The sequence below is a fragment of the Dioscorea cayenensis genome, chromosome 12, assembly GCF_009730915.1.
Source record: "Dioscorea cayenensis subsp. rotundata cultivar TDr96_F1 chromosome 12, TDr96_F1_v2_PseudoChromosome.rev07_lg8_w22 25.fasta, whole genome shotgun sequence".
NCBI classification, from domain to species: domain Eukaryota; kingdom Viridiplantae; phylum Streptophyta; class Magnoliopsida; order Dioscoreales; family Dioscoreaceae; genus Dioscorea; species Dioscorea cayenensis.
In genome coordinates, this window is record NC_052482.1 from 15,339,852 (window position 1) to 15,357,527 (window position 17,676).

At 35.1% G+C, this 17,676-nt stretch overlaps 1 protein-coding gene and 1 non-coding gene across 2 annotated transcripts; one reads left to right on the forward strand and one right to left on the reverse strand.

Annotated features, from left to right (window-relative positions):
- The first annotated feature begins 1,264 nt into the window (after positions 1–1,264).
- On the forward strand, positions 1,265–1,371 carry LOC120274311. Its single transcript, XR_005540840.1, has one exon. It is a non-coding gene; the product is annotated as a small nucleolar RNA R71 (small nucleolar RNA).
- A 14,274-nt stretch (positions 1,372–15,645) lies between these two features.
- On the reverse strand, positions 15,646–16,636 carry LOC120273023 (probable calcium-binding protein CML10). Its single transcript, XM_039279661.1, has one exon. The coding sequence runs from the start codon at positions 16,355–16,357 to the stop codon at positions 15,812–15,814; it is 546 nt and encodes a 181-aa protein (XP_039135595.1). The 5' UTR covers positions 16,358–16,636; the 3' UTR covers positions 15,646–15,811.
- Positions 16,637–17,676: the final 1,040 nt, after the last annotated feature.

A 17,676-nucleotide genomic window follows, 5' to 3' on the forward strand; every position in this document is an offset into this window, starting at 1 on the left:
ATTGCAATATCATCTTAGTTGGTTTAAGATCACAAAGTCCAAGTCTCCTAAACATGGTGTAGGGCATCACATTAAAACTAGAACCAAGATCCGCGAGGGCTTTTTCATTAACCAAATCACAATGTTACAAGGAATAGTAAAGCTTACTTAATCTTTTTGCTTCCTCGATAGTCGATTTTGGAGCAACACCGAACTTCCTTTACTCAATGACACCATTGGCACCTCCTCAAATTTTCTCTTGTTTGTTAATAGGTCATTAAGAAACTTAGCATACTTTGGCATTTGAGATAAGGCTTCCACAAATGGTACATTGATGTGCAATTGCTTCAACAAGTCCAGAAATCTCTGGAATTGTTAGTGTGTACGATTATTCTTCATCCTTAAAGGATAAGGGAGGCGGGGAACGTACAACTTCAATGGTGGTGGTGCTCTCTTCTTAACAATCGAAGTAGATTTGCTTTTCCTTTGCTGGACTCTCAATGAAATTAATTTCTTTCTCCTTTTATTTTTCCATCACCTTTTCACTACCCGTCCCTACTTCCTTACCACTCCGAAGAGTAATTGCCTTGAGATGCTCATGGGGATTAGCTTCAGTGTTACTCAGTAAGCTTCCTTGAGGGCATTCGGCCATCAGTTTGGCAATTTTCCCCACCTGGTTCTCCCAGTTCTGAATTGAAGCCTGCTGGTTTCTTATTGATGCTTCTATACTTTGGAACCGGTTATCTCAACTGATGGAACTTAATATCTGTACTATGAATGAACCGAGTGAGGACATCCTCTAATGTGGGTCTCTTATCGTAGTATTGGTGATGAGGGAATCCTAGAGGGGGCTTCTGCTGTTGCCTTTGATTTTTCCAAGAGAAAATGGGGTGATTATGCCAACTTGAGTTGTAAGTGCTACTATAGGGGTTTCCTTATTGTCGAAGGGTACTACCAATGAAATCTAATTACTCGGTGGGTCCATGCACTACTCCTACAATAGAACAATCTATCGAGGTGTGTCCTCTTCCACATGTGTCGCACGTCATGACTAGAGCTGATCTCTCGAATAGAAAAGTTGTCAATCTTCTTACTCCCAGCTGGCTTTATAATTGACTTGTCTCTCGAATTTCATTGATAATTGTTCATGGCTAACTCTTCTATCAACTGGTTAGCCGCCTCTGAGGTCTTACTGCCAAGCAATACTCCTACTGGCGAATCAATAAGTTGTCGGGTTCTCTAATTGAGGCCTTGATAGAAAATCTAAACTTTCATCCATTCAGGAAGGTTATGATGCGGAAATTTCCTCAACAAATCTTCAAATCTCTCCCACGCCTCAAATAATGATTCAGTGTCCAACTGTACATATGTTGTAATCTCTTGACGCAACTTGGTGGTTCTTCCTGGATAGAAACAGTAGGCCAAGAATGCTCCGACAAGTTATCTCCAAGTAGTGATAGATGCTTGAGAAAGAGACTAAAGCCACTTTTTACCTCTTCCTTTCAGTGAAAATTGGAATAAGCGGAGTCTTACGGCATCATCAAAATTGTTATTGATCTTAAGAGTGTCACATACCTCGAGGAATCCCTCAATGTGACAATTGGGATCCTCGTCTGGTAATCCATGGCTGAATTCTGAACCATATGTATAAATGCAGGTTTAAGCTAAAAATTGTTTGCTTTAGATGGTGGGTGCACTATACTTGACTGAGAACCGTCAAGAGTAGGGCGAACATAGTCTGAAAGGGTCCTGTGTCGGTTCCCTTGATCTGCTATAGTATCCATTTGCTCTCTCTTAACACTTAGCATTAAAGATCCTGCCTCATTCAGTAAGGATGTTCTCAATCTGGTTCCAATAACCCTTTCCACACTACTCTCGCCTTCTGCCAGTCTTGGTGCTTTGCCCTTCAGTGGCATACACTGAAATAAAAAATCAAAAAATAATAAAATAGAAAAGGAATACAAGCAGATAGGAAAAAAAAGAACTTGCTAAAGTGATAGATATTTAAGTATTCCTAATATTACTAATCTTCCCCGGTAATGGCGCTAAAAACTTAATAGGGGCGCTGGTGTAAGTGCCGATCACGTAATAAAATGTGCGTAAACACAGAGTGTTGGTCCACAGGGAAGAAAGTGAGTACTAGTAATAACTCTAGGTCCAAAAAATAGCCTGAATAGTAAAGTTTTTGTATGTGAACTAGCGCAAAAGAAAATAAGAAAATACGGGAAATAATAGGAGGCAAATTAAGGAAGAAAGCGATACCAGGGCATAGCATCCCTCTAGGGTTATTGAGTACAAGACAATGGTCATATAAACATGCAATCTTATTTGAACCGAAAGGTTTTCATAATTATACTAAACCCCAATTTCTCAAGCGAAAGTAACTGAAATAGTTACAGAGCTGATACAGACATCCACACAATCTCATTAATACTCTATAAAACCTCACTGTGAGCTAATGATAATCTCTTAAGTAGATAATCTCCCCGAGAGAGAGAGACTACCCATAATCCAAATACAGAGCAGAAATGCGATTTCTCCTAAAATCCACTCCACATGATTGCAAAGAGTGCAGAGATTGCCAACTACTCACTTCGGAGAATTGAGGAAGACGGAGTCTCTAAAGTACCCTATATCCAGGCTTACTCATAATTCCCTCTAATCATGACACGTCTATGCTAGGCGGGTATTTCTACTCGTCACATAGCACATCAAAGATGATAGTTAGGGCTTTCACCTCGTTAGCAACCAAGCATTCAAACATGCAATTAGATTCAAATAAGTATAATGCAAATAAGAAATCAATTAAAGCATGAAAGATCCAACAACCAAAGTCAAATAAATAAACCCTGGAGTTCAACTATACCCAAACATCTACAAATTAGCTCTCCATTAATGGAGGGGAAGCATTCAAGAAACAAAAAATAGAGGAAGACATGAGATCCATGAAAACTCCCTTTACAATCCCTAGGATGAAGAGTCGCCGATGAAGCTTCCATGCACGCCGTCAAGGTGAGCTTGATGGCTACAATCTTCAATCCCCTTGAATGTAGGACCAAATCCCTCTCTAAATTGCCCTTAGAGTGCTAGAGATTTGACCATTTTATTCCTCAACTTCACCTCTAAGAGTCACCCCAAAAGATAGAAAATAGAAATAGAGAGGAATGCCCTAGAAATCCTCATGAGTTTTATTTATACCCGACTATTTATGGGCTACTTACAGGTGTAAGGACTAGGCCGTAAGGGAGCTGGAGAAGATTGTCGCGAGCCTTACTGGAAAGCTCACGGTCGTAGATCCTTCTGTAAGGTCTTCTGATATTTTTATGGTCCAGCTTACGACCATAAGAGCTAGACCATAAGCTTCACTGTTCTGCTTCTTGCGACTACTCTTACGGGCGTCTGCTACGGTTTGTAAGCTCCACTAGATTGTCCTTACAGAAATCTTTACGGGACATAAAACTTGCCCATAAGGTCCTCTAGATTGTCTATGACTCCCCTTACGGGCATAAGCATGCCCATAATGTCTTCTGGAATAGATTTACGGCCGTAAGGACGACCTTAAGCTGTCTGTAAGCCACCCAGTTTGCTTTGTCCTTATTCGAATGATGTCAAGAGAGCTCTAAACTCATCTTTTTGGGTCTAGAATGATTCCTTTTGCTCTCTCTCATCTTTAAGCATTGCCCTAAGCATGTTAATACAAAACACACAATATTTAGCATCGAATTCCATATTATGGTTCTAATACATGCCAGTGAGTGTACAAATTGATATGAAATATATGAACATTGTACACTCATCATATTCTGTCACTAAAAAACTAAAAACATTTATTGAATATGTGAAATTAACAGATATTTAACAGGAGTTCACAAATCATCAAAAACTTAACACATTCATTGCAAACTAAAAACATTAATTTCCAGCCTTCATTCAATGAAAATTTAAAACATTTCATTGCATAATGATAAAGTATACATACAACAAGAAGATGTTCATAGATTTTGAAAAACTTAACAACATCAACAAAAACAAAAAACACTGACAATATTCCCATCCCACATTCATTGCAAATTAAAAACATTCTATTGTAGCATTCTATCATTGGAAATTAAAAGCATTCATTAGATGAGAAAATAGACATTTATTCATAGGAAGTATATGGATCTTAAAAGAATTAAGAACACCAATGAATCATATATGGGAAAAAAAGTGTGCGCAGGCTGGACTTCATAAGCTGCAACTTCTCTAGCCTTTTTAATGGTTACTCTGCAGTCTTTTCCAGAAAGCTGACACCAAGGTCTCGCAATCCTCTTCCTCTTTGAAATCCTTTTATGCAGAGAAGACATCCATGAACATCACCATTAGAAAGGCAATTTCTCTTAACAGACCCCCTATTGCATGAAGAAAAGGGTTTCTAGTTTCTTGCTTTCTCGGATGGAGGAGCATGAGAAGGTTGGAAGGGATGATGACATGGGAGTGTACTTGACATGGTATGCACACGTGGTTAAAATAACTCTTGACATGGAGAAAGTTTGAAGTGTCATGTCTAGGTCGGCTCCATGAGTTCTAGTTCACCAATTCACGTGTCATTCCCGTTAACGCATAGGATTAAATTGGTTGGAGTAACAAGAAAGATACAAATCAAAATTCAGTATCCAAAGTGGAAAATGGTCAAAGTATGGTGACCTACCTAAAGGTCATGGTTTCCATTTGTTGAACTATAATTGGAGGCTTCCCTTTTGAGTTTTTATAAAAAAATTTCATAAAAAATGTTTTTAAATACTTTATTTGGCACATGTGTTTTGAATAAATTATGCTTTTTGGCATAGAAAATGAGTTTTTTTTAATTTTACGAACTCCAAAAATTGGAAAAATAGTAATTTAGACAAGCCACTAGTTGCCGAGTGGCATTTTTCACAAAGCAATAATGGGGTGCGTACAGGGTGATAGGTGGAGGGCTTCGATTATGCACTGAAATACTACTGTAGAACTATTTATCACAGTTCTCAAGCCTAAGTACTGTTTACGTATTGTTCAAATGGGTCCGATGGGTCTCTTATAAAAGGTGTTGTATCCCTCCCTTCTAATGGAATTTATTTGAACTTTCATCACCCCATGTGACGCATGACTAGGTTAATAAATTCCTACGTGATCAATAAACTACCTTGATTAATGCATCATATATTATACATATTTGTCCCTTGAAAATCCTTTAATCGTGTAGCGCTTGTTGCTTTTCTCAAAACAAAAACAAAAATAAACAAAAACAAACAAACAAAAAACAAAAACAAAAGAATGTAGTAATTTAAAACTTGTTTGATCGTTGTTTTTAAAAATAGTTTTCTGTTTTTGAAAATATAAATTAAAAAACTTGTTTGATAATGTATTATTTTAAAATTGTTTTGAAAAAAATAAAAACTACAAAGTGATGTATTCAAAATTTTTGTTTTTAAAAACAATGACAAAAGAAGGGAACAAACTTTAAAGTTTTTTAAAGGTTGAATATACAGTTTAGTTCCTATATTATACCCAAAGTGCCCTTTTAGTCCCTCTAATATTTTTTGTCCCCGTAAGATCCCTGTATTTTTCATTTCGTGTCAAACAAGTCCCTCCCCCTAACGCCCGTCTGATTTTCCATCTGTGAGGATAATGTGGCAATTTTTATGCCTAAAAATTGTTAGAATAACCAGTTTAGTCCCTCTATTAGTGCAAACTGACTCTTTAGTTCCCCTTATTATTTTTCACTCTTAGGAAATCCCTCTAATTAGGGACTAAAGGATCATTTTGAAATAATAGAGGGACTAAACTGGGTATTATACCTAAAAGATTAATAAAAAAAGAGACTTCCTAAGGGCAAAAATAATAGGAGGACAAAAGGGCCATTTCAAAATAATAGAGGGACTAAACCGGGTATTATACCTTAATTTTTTACTTATGAAAAAAGCCACGTGATGAGGACATCACTCCCATGCCAAATACACTACCTACGTTTGGTAATACTTCAGCTAGTATAGAAGAGGAAGCATATCAAGGACTATTTACACGAAACCGTGCTAAACAAATCCAAAACCATGTGAACGCTAACTTAAGCTTATTCTTAAATTATATTGATTTAGTGGTGTTTCCAATTTCTTCTACCTTAATAATACTTAGGTGTACCAGAAGTGAGGACATAATTTCAGACTTAGTCAAACAAGAGAATAGCAAGAGAGAAGCATTTAGAGCTACGTCAAATGTGGGCTTGACACTCACGTGCACGCCCAAGAAGAAAATTGTGCCTATCTTCGCTAACCGCATGCAAACAAATGGAGATGTGGTTTCCTTTTATGAAAAAGTATCCCAAAAATATCTGTTTCCTAAACCAACTCAATTTCTGGAAGGAAACAAAATCAAATCCCAATTAACCAACAAATCAAATATTCCAAAATTAAGAGTGGAGAGATTCGCCTGTCATCTTCATGTGCTACAGTACCCACGGGATACTATTCCCATATTTAGATTGATTTTCTAGCTAATTTTATTTTCCTATTTTTAGATTGTTTTCCTTAGTAAATTTTCATTTTTTATTTTTAGATTGATTCCCTAGCCAATTTTAATAAGATAGTTTTCTTGTATCCCAAGTTTAAGTTGGCTATAAATAAAAATTTTAGTAAGACAACTCTTATTTCGTGAACAATAAATAGCCTTGTACATTTCCTTTTGAATGATAGAACTTTGATTATTATTCACGAAATAAGAGTTGTCTTACTACCACTGTTCTTGTGAGTTCTCCCGGATTAGCGAGAGGAAAGTTTCGGCATTATCCTAATTCGTGATCTATGCTTCCGGGCGTTTTGTGTATGGTTTGTGGTTCTACAATTAATCAGACAGCGAGTCAAAGATCTTGAAGCTTTGGATCGTCTCTCTCCAACATACGGGTTGCATCCATCCCCAGTTGTTCGCAGCTAGTTATTCGTCAACCTAGATCCCACGCCGTGAAGATCTAACCATCATCTAGACCTCCTTCTTCTTCACCAAGTTGCAAAAATAATAGGAGGACTAAAGAATCATTTCAAAATAATATAGGGACTAAACTGGGTATTATACTTTAATTTTTTACTTATGAAAATGCCACGTCTGACTTGCAGACGGAAAATCAGACGGGTATTAGGAGGAGGGACTCGTTTGACATATAATGAAAAATACAAGGATCCTACCAAGACAAAAAATAGTAGAGGGACTAAAAGGGCACTTTGGGTATAATACAGGGACTAAATTGGATATTATACCATTTTTAAACTTATAAAAATACAAACAATTAAAAATAAAAACAATCCCAATATCATTTGAGGTTTCATTTTTAGGATCATATTATCTTACAAACTACAAATATTCTTGCATAGGAGGTTTTTTTTACTACTTTATAAAGGTGAAAGATATCCTATCTAAGAATACCAAGATTATAGAAATAGCTTTTATTTTTAGACACTCCCTTCTAAGATAATAATCGAACTTTATTTTGGTGTGTTAAAAACCATATTTCCAATTTCTAAAATTAATATCTCCATACAAGTCTTCAAGGAAATGTCGGCAAGACACAATGATTACATTACAAACTGGATATGGCTACATTATAATAATTTAACATTGAATTTATACTTGAACTATTTATATAAATGTTATTAAATATTAAATACATGCATTATAATCTTATCTTGAGTTCTATTTATATTCGTTTTATATTTATTTTTCATAAAATACATTATTATATTAGTTCATTTGAAATCATATAATTATTAAATTATTGTAAAAACATACAACAATATTAATTACATAAATCAAATGAATCAAACAAGTTTTTGTATTTTTTATTTTAAAAATCTGTCTTTAAAACTTTTGTCCAAATGAGGTTTTTTGTTTTTTATTTTTAGACCCAGACAATTTTTTTAAATTCCAAATCTTATTCTAAAAAGCAAGTTTAAAAATCTATTCAAAATACATAAAAACAAAAATAGAATCAAACATATATTTTTTTCTAAATTAAAAGTTGAGGATTGAAATGTTTGTGAGTTAAACATATATATCCAAAAAAAAAAAATTAAGTAAATCATACATGTGTTCTCCAATAGAATAATATTTTTTCTAACAAGCATCAAGCTGCCATTTATAGATTTTTGACAATATTGAGATCCAAATTTAACCCAATTTAAATGTCAATTGATTATGGTTGGAATAATTGGTGATCAGTTAAAAAATGAGTTTGAAACTTGAATGTGAAGTGGAATAAAATTATGGAAGATGAAGCAATACTATCCCAATTTCCAAGTAAAAGTCAATAGTCCCTCAGACACCTTCTTATATAATAATTATCTTTTAAGCAGGGTTTATTCTTCCCTCCCATTTGAGAAAAAATAAAAAAATTATTTATCTATTCCTTATTCCTTTTTTTTTAAACTTGAAAAGCTTATATTAAGTCTTGCCTTAAGAGGAGAGTTACTATATAGGGAGGGGAAAAACCCAAACCATTAGTTCTGGTGATAGAGAGAGAAGCCCGAGCAATATAGTGGACGACGTTGTTAGCAGATCGTGGGATAAAGTTCACCGATGTGTGAGGACATTGAAGCATGATATTTCGGCAGTCAGCAACAATAGATCCGAAATGGAAAGCATCATCAGCTGTTGATGCAATGGCCTGAGAGACAAGCAGCGCTTCAGTTTCCACATGATAGAATGCGAATGGATCACAGGACACAATCCCTGTAATGCCTCACGGACCGACATCGCCTTTGCAGTATCAGGCGCGAGAATTCCAAGCAATAATCGGGTTGAAGCTCTAAGAAGCTTTCCAGCATGATCCCAAACCACCCACCCAAGGCCACTTCGCCCGTTACTTGAGAAGATTGCAGCATCTCAATTTACTTTCAAAGTATTGGCAATGGGCCATATCCAGGTCGTTGCGATTCGTTGTTCTGTCACAGTGGATGCAACCCGATCTCATCTCTCTGGCCTGGGAGTGTACACAACCATTGTGCAACCATGAAATTGTAAAGGGAAACCACACGAAAAGTAGACGCTTGTGCTTGTTTCTAAACAATCTCATTACGGTGAGTCCAGATGGCCCATATAGTGTAGAAAAGAATGTCCTTTTTGACCAAGGAGCATCTGTCTAGTTGGGAGGACAACCAGTCCTTGAAGGAGAGTCTCAGGAGCTGGGTGTTTGGGAAGCCCTGCCATAGCCACACATGCTGAGTGAAAAGGCACCCGAGAAAAAGATGGTTGGTACTCTCCTTTATAAGAACTGCAGAACGGGCATAGATCCACTACATCAACCCGCCATTGGACAAGGTTTGTCATGGTAGCCAGGAGGTTTTTTGCAGCTTTCTAGACTACATGTTGGACTTTGAAAGGCACTCCCACGTTCCATATAGAGCTCCAAGAGTGATCACCCAGACGGGTAGGTTGCCCATGCTGAAGCTCTCGATAAACACTTTTGACAGAGAATATCCCGTTCTTCATAAAATACCAAATCCATGCATCCTGTTGTCGTGTTTTAGATAAAGGAATCACCAAGATTTGGTTACAATATTTGGAGTTGAACAAAGTAGTAAGCTTTCCATAATCCCATTGCCGTGACTCTGGATGCAAAAGTGCAGAGACACGCAAATCCTCCCAACCCGGGTGGCATCGATGAAGAAACAAAAGGATTTTGGTCAAGCTACCAAGGATCAAAATATACTCGGATAGAGGTACCATCGCCAATCCGACGAAGCGCACATTGACGGACCAATGCTTATGCTGCAAGCAAGCTCCGCCAAACAAAGCTAGGCCTGTGTCCACGAGATGCCTCCATGAAAGATTTCTCAGGGAAATTTGGCGAGGAGAGCAAGATTCATTGATTCCATCTTCTTGAACCCAAAACCACCATTACCTTTGCTAGTGCATAATTTATCCCACGTAGTCCAGTGGATTCCCCGACCCTCTCCATCATTTGAACAACACCAGAAGGAATTGAGCATACGCTCTATGTTAGTGCAAGTCCTAATCGGAATACGATATATTTTGCATGGCATAGTTGGGAATAGCGTGCGCGATAGATTTAAGCAGAACCTTTTTTCCAGCTCGAGATAACAAACCTCTGTTCCAGCCATGAAGCTGCTTCCTGACTCGGCCTTTGATAAAAGAGAAGATTTCATGTCGTTTACAACCAATCATTAAAGGAAGGCCCAAGTAATGGCATGCAGATGCAGCCTCCTTGTCCAAATTCATCACCATACGCCTGAAGCACTCGCCGAAGAGAGGTAACATCTCGCCGAGATGCACGCATGAATAAGAGACTGTCATTAGCAAAAAAATAAATGTGTTAGGATAGGTGCATTTCAAGATACACGACAACCACGCCACTCACCAGATATTTTCTCTCTGTGAATGAGAACACTGATGTGGGCCCCAGCTTTTTTGTCCCCATTTATTTGTAAAAAAAAAAACATCTCAACCGGATTCCTGGCCTTCTTTATCCCAAGCAAAACCCTTTAATTAACCCTTGTATTAAGCCTTGTTTGGTGGAATTTTTGTTGCCATCTTGTTGGTTGCATGTTGAGCAAAGACATTAGCCGCCCCACTCCCCATCTTTTACCCATTTTCTAGAGGAGAGAGAGAGAGAGAGAGAGAGAGAGTAGATGGAGTGCATGTCTTGTTCTAAACTAAGGCATTCTTTCTCTCAAGATGCAAATCCATTGGTGATCTAGTGAGATGCTTTTCTACATGAGTATTTCTATCGCCGGAAGTTAAACTTTGGCAAGAGATCTTCTCAAGATGGGGAATGTAAAAGAATGCTTGGGTTTCTTGAAAGCTTGTGACCCGAATAGCCCGGAGTTGGTTGCCACTTTTCTCTTTAAACCTACCTTCAAGAGAAACCTTGCTTCTCTCCTTAATTTCTGCCACCATGATAGTGTAGTTCCTCTTACTCATCTCACCAAGTAAGTCTTCCTTCTACTTGATTGTATTGCCCTTTAACATGTTGTTGCTCTTATTTTTAGTGCCCTTTCATTTCTTGCATATATGTTGGAAAGTGTTAAGTTTTCAGGTTGGTATTTTAAGTGATGACAATATCCTTATGATGGTTGGTTTCCATGCTAGCTTGTTGGTACACATGCTCAAAATTTGGTGGTGCAACCTTAAATCTTTCTACACTCTTAAACTTATGTGTAAATCCCAAGTTCCAACCATTCATGGGTTTATAGCTAATGTTTATGTATGGGCATGCTTAAGTTTTAAGCCTTAAATTTGAGAGTGGGTTAAAGGCATCCTCTTTATATTTGGCTTGTTTTGGTGTTGTAGTATGGTACTTTAAACATATATGTATATATATATACTCTCACTGGTGTTATCATGTCCTTTATTATTTTGGAATCATGATCTTTGGTTCTCATTAGTCATGTTCAATTTGAAGTTCTCTTTCATGGTAGTGAACCTTTATAAACATGCATGCCTTATGTTACCACATCCCAACAAAGGAGTGTATTTTTGAAACTCTTGGATTATGATGATCAGTTTTGTTACACTTGATGAGAATTTCATGTATGTTGGAACTTCATTTAGGAGTATTTATTGAGACTTTAGAATTGGTTTCATGTCCCTAGGATTTTGATGAGGTTTGAGTTGGAGTTTGGATGAGTTGGAGTTTGATGAGTAGCATGTAAGTAATCCACACCCATTATTGTGACAAGCTTTAATTGCAAAATTTCTGATATTGTTTGGATTATCAAGTTGGGTATGTTTGGAAACTTTACATTATTATTTCAGTGATTCTTGATTTTCGAATTATGGATATGTCGAAAAATCTGAACTTAGCCTACAAAACAATTTGTTATGAATATTGTAAGAAATCCATTGGTAAAACTTCGTATTTTGAGATTATAAAATTTCTGAAATTTTGTAAGGGCCTTATTTAGATTTTAATTATTTCCTAGCTATGCTTAATTATTTGAGGAATATAAGTATTTCCTTATTTAATTTTTTATTGATTATTTGATTACCATTGATTTTATACTCAGTATTTTAAATTATTATTTTTGCTTTGGTTAACAATGGATGTTTGAAGGTTTTAAATTTTGTTTATTTAATTTATGGTTAATTTTTGTTTATCTTTTTATTGTCCCTGAAGCGGAATTTTGAATTTTATCAATATTTCTAAGTATATGTGAGCCTGAGAAATTTTAGAAAATTTTGAACTTGTACTCTGCAAATATTTTGTATCTGAATGTTTTGGTCTCCAAATGAACGATATGCAACCCTGTCAGTGGGGGGTTAAACCCTGACCTTGTCGACAAGTAATTTTGGGAAAATGAGACTGCAGTTTCGCACCGTGTCCGTTCGGTGAAATAATCAACGGCCACCTGGTATTCAGTCTCGGGTCACCGAGGGTAAATAAATGATTTCTGTTATTTTGGGCTCGGGTCTGTCACCGAGGATAAACAAATGACCTTTGGCACTTACAGTGAATTTGGAGACATACTCTCGATTTTGTTATCTATGCTTTATCCTTAGGTTTTGATAATTCTATTTGGTGCTATTGACTTTTGTACAAATTTCATATTCGCATTCCTGGTTTTCAAAATTTTGGTGAACGACTTAGTTGGAAATATTCTTTTATTAGAATATTATACTCTGTATTTTGTTAAATTGTGAATTCAGAGACTTGTGCTATTCTGAAAATCCGGTATACTTGAAAAGTTACTTTTGTGATTTCTGATTTAGTCTAACTATGGTTTGGAAACTTATGCTCATATTTAGAAAATTTTCTATATTTTTGATTTAAAACTTAGAATCTAGTATTCTTTTGATTACAGTATTCTTAAATAGCGGTATTACTTGAGAACTATACCTCTGTTGAATTATCTATTTTGTATTAGTTTAAACTATGTTTAAACTTTGAATTATTCTTTATATCTGAATTCGAGATTTATAAACCCTGTTGTTTTAAAACAATTTCTGGATTACTTACTGGGCTAGTTAGCTCATGGATTTGTTTTAAATCCTTTTCAGATCAAGAGTGGTAGACCGTGGTGGATCTTGAAAGACTGCCTGTAGATGTTGCTTGTCCTGTTGTAAAATTGTAGTCCTTGTCATTGTATATCACTATGTTCCTGTATCTTGTATTTATGGACTTCTCGTATCCTGCATTGTGTACTTTGTAGAGTCTGTAATCCTGTAACCCAGTTGGCTTGTTATAGTTTTGTTTGTCCTAAATCAGGTTCTGAGGCCTTGCAGGTCTACTTGGTTCACGCCTTGTGGATCTGCGGCCGTTTGTTTGCGCACTGGGTCCGGCGAGCCGGGTTCGGGGCGTGACAACTGAGGTCTTCAGTTGCAATAAGAAATAAGTACGGTGATAATGGACAGCCCTGGTGAAGTCCCCGATTTGGGAAAATAGGCGATAAGAGAGTTCCTCCAAGGATAACATTGTAGCTTACTGTTGTGACACACATCATGACTAACTGAAATATCCATTCCTTATTCCTTAAATATTGTTTGTTAATTTTAAAATTTCTTTTAATATTTGATCCATCTTTTTTATTGGACAAAATAGACAAATCACTGTTTATACCATTCACCAACCTACCCCATAGGACCTTGTACCTTATTGTTGGACTATAATAATTATGGGTCAACCCTAGGTCTAGAAGACCAATGCCTATGTCTATAGAGCCCCACATTTTCTAGGCCCCATATTTTTTATTTTTTAAAAATTATATTTATTTTTTTAATATTATCTTATCCACATAATTATAATATTAAAATTTTAATTATTTTTTAAATATAAAATTTAATAATATCAATATCTGCCCCACAATTTTCTAATCCCCACAAATCATTTTTTTTAAATATATTTAAAATTTTTATTTACTATTATCCTATCATATAAAAGTAATTATAATCTTGAAACTTTTAAATATTTTTAAAATTATACAACTCAATTTATGATAATGTGAATATGTAATAAGTTTGATCTTATAATAGAGCCCCACAATTTTCTAGAGCTTCACAATTTATATTTTCGCTTATCACAAAAATTATATTTAAAATTTGTATTTATTATTATCACAGCCACATAATAGTATAACCTCAAAAATTTTAAGTTTTTTTTAAATTATAAAAAAATTTTATAATAATATTAATACACAACAAATTTGGTCTCATAACAGGCCCCACACAATACTTTTCTAAAAAAATTATATTTAAAATTCTGATTTACTATTATCCTATCCACATAATATTAACTAATATTTTATTTAGTGTAATTATTAATAATGATTTCTATATTTTTTTATTTTTATTATGAAATCTATTATTTAATAAAAATTATTGAAAAAACTATTATGATTTTACTTAGGTTTCCAGTTTCACTAAGACCCAATGTTGATAGTATTTCCTTCATAGCTTACCCAAAGACTAAATCTAAGCTACTTCTACCGCAGTTGGTTTTTAAACTTTTTTTCTTCTTTGAAACAACTAGGGATATTTTGATTTGGATTAAAATAAAATATTACTATTTATTTACATAAGGATAGAAAAACTTAACTACATATTTAATATAAGTAATGATATCGAATAACATAAATTTATATAAATTATAAAAACATAACAAAAAAATATTATTTGAAAAATTACAAATGAAAAACTAATTTCATAATTTTCTAGGCAAATTAAAATTCAAAAGAAAGTGAAACTCCTCTTGCTTATTTTTTATTCACTGCATTGTTTATTCCAATACAATTTATTTTGGGCCTAAAAATATTTCACATCGACTCCCACATGCCCACTATGCTTCCGAGAAGTTTGTATTAATATAATGAATTCAATTTAAAAACAATTTTACAAAAAAATTCTATTAAAAATTTATGTACTATGCTCAAGCCTACTATAAAAGGCTTGGTACATATTTATCAAAAAAAAAATTATGCATTACGAGGGAATAAAAGCATACATCTGAGCTTCATCTTGACATAATTCTCATAAAACCATTAACTCCACTAAACCAAATGTCCATGCATCTATTCACCCTTAAAAAAAATAAAATTAAATGAAGAAAGAAAAATAATTCCAAAACTTTCTAAGCAAGTTAAAAATATCCAAAGGACAATTATAGCCGTCTTGATTATTCTAATTTATTCACTTTATTGTTTATTCTAATATTATTTTTTTATTAGCCCTAAAAAAATACTCTTCAAATTGACTTCCCCATGGCGCACTATGCAGGGAATATATGTTTAAGATATTGAAGTTTAATTTAAAAACTATTTTTAAAATTTGTTTATATATTTAACCACATATAACAAGAGAATCCCGTTAAATCATTCAAACACCATGATTTACGGATTTTTTTTTTTAATTTTATTATAAGGGCTAAAAGCATACATCTACTAAACCAAATCTCCATCCATCTAATTATCGGAAAAATAATAATAATAATGAAAATTATAAAATTTCCAAATGCTAACTATTTAGTAATTCCATTGATATTCGGTGAAATCATCAACATGTCCTTAATTTTGAAAACAGAATCAGAACTAAAAACAGAAGTAAAAACCTAGAAAAACATATAAATCCGAGATCATTAAAAGTGTTAAGTCGTTTTCCTTCTTCTAAATCGGGCTAAACGACAAAGAAAATCAAAAGCGAAGACGAGAATCCCAACAAACGAAACGAATTCGATTTGAAAAGACTCCGATCTCGATCCCATCGTATCAAGAAAAGGTAAACCCTATTTACACCTTGATGAATTCCATTCTTCTTGCTAGAAAGATCGAAGAAGAAAAAGAAGATCGAAAGAAAAGGAAAGCGTGGGAAAGGACCTTCAGATCTTGTGTGAGGCGGTGAGAGAGGCCGAGCGAGAAGTCATCATAATCCTGAACTCTTCAAAGCTCACCATGCCATCGCCGTCACGATCAACGCTATCAATCATCCTCCGGCATTGCGCTACCGACGCGCCCTCACCAAGGCTCCTCAACACCGTGGCCAGCTCCTCAGCCGAGATCGACCCACTGCGATCGGTATCAAAGACGGCAAAGGCGTGGCGGAGGTCCTCCAGGGCGGAGGCATCATCAGCGGCCATCAGGTCGAGGAACTCGTTTAGGCTAATAAACCCATCTCCATCGGCATCGGCGACGGCCATCATACGGGAGAGCTCTTCTTCAGAAGCCTTCTGACCGAGCGATTCAAGGATGTTAGCGAGTTCCGGGGTTGAGATCTGGCCATCGCCGTTGGAGTCAAACTTTCTGAAGACGAGCTCGAGGTCGCTGCCAGCAGGGCGGTTGGTTGAGGGGGAGGAAGGAGAAGAAGGAGAGGCGGCCTTGGATTTGGAGCTCCGGCGATGGCGGAGAAGAGAGCGGATGATTCCCATCGGATCGGGATCGCGAGGAGCAAAGGTTGTTGGAGAAGAGGTGGGAAAGGGTTTATATAAGGGAGCGTGGGGTACGGCGGATGAGGCGGGGTGATTCTGTTAGGCATTACGCTTCGGGGTGATCTTTAAGATGAGAGAGATCATAGCCGTTGATATGGAGATCGGTTGAGATTCGGATGGATTATTGATATGGAATGAACGGTGGATGAGGAGGTTTGAGCTGTGATTGGTTAAGATTTAAGATGCTAAAACCGCGTTGATAGCCGCGTGATGATGGTGTTCCGTTCGATTGGCCGCTGTTGCTTCTTCAGCTGCGATCAGATCTTATTCTTTTTCAGTAGTGGGCTCGCACGACCTCGGTCAGTCTTGTTCACTCACTTGAGACGTTTTATTAATTAATTAATTAATTAATTTATTTATTTATATGTATTGATTGGTGTAACCTTGTTTTGATATATATATATATATATATATAATAATTATTATTATGATATATTATTACAACCACTAGATTAGCCCGTGGAAGTCACTATCTAATTAAAGTCATATGACGGAGGTAAAGCTGAATTTTTTTGAGCCACAGAAGAACTGTCATGTTGACTACATGCAACAGATCCTGTGTTAATTTACCTCATATGATAAATCTCTAAAACCATCATAATCATAATCTTTTATATATGGAGTAGAGTTTGTTGTCATTTTCAAAAAAATTATTTTATAAAATATAAGAAAAAAAAGATTAAATCTAAATTTACATTTAACTTAGCTTTAGATTTTGTTTTTATTTTAATTTATAATATTTCTTAATATTTTCTTTTATTGTTGGTTTTTTTATTTCAGATATAATTAAGTAGCGAATTATTTTTAGTATAATGAAAAATCACATTGATTTTTGGAGCTATTCTTAGTTATTTTTGTTTTTTTAGATTAGGTACCTTAGTTAACTTTTTAATTTAAGAAAACCCATGATTAATTTGTTAAAAAAATAATAAATTATCCTTGTTTAATATTTTTCAACAACTTGATGTGCTATAACTGATCGATTTAGTTATTTTAAAATTTTCAAGTAAATTCAGATTTCTTAGTCTTTTTTTATTTGTAAAGGTTCATATCTTGATTAATTTTTAATAATAAAAACCATAGTAAATTATTTGAGAAAATAATAAATTATTCATATTAATATTTTTCAACGACTGGCTGCTGTACCATACTTGACCCATTTAATTATTTTCAAAATTAAATATGTGCCACAATCTGGTCACCACAAACTGACGTATAAGACCATATTAAATAATACTAAGAAAAAGACTCTCTAGACC

Coding starts and splice junctions, on each gene's coding strand:
- LOC120273023 (XM_039279661.1), bottom strand. CDS start 16,357: ATGGGAATCATCCGCTCTCTTCTCCGCCATCGCCGGAGCTCCAAATCC.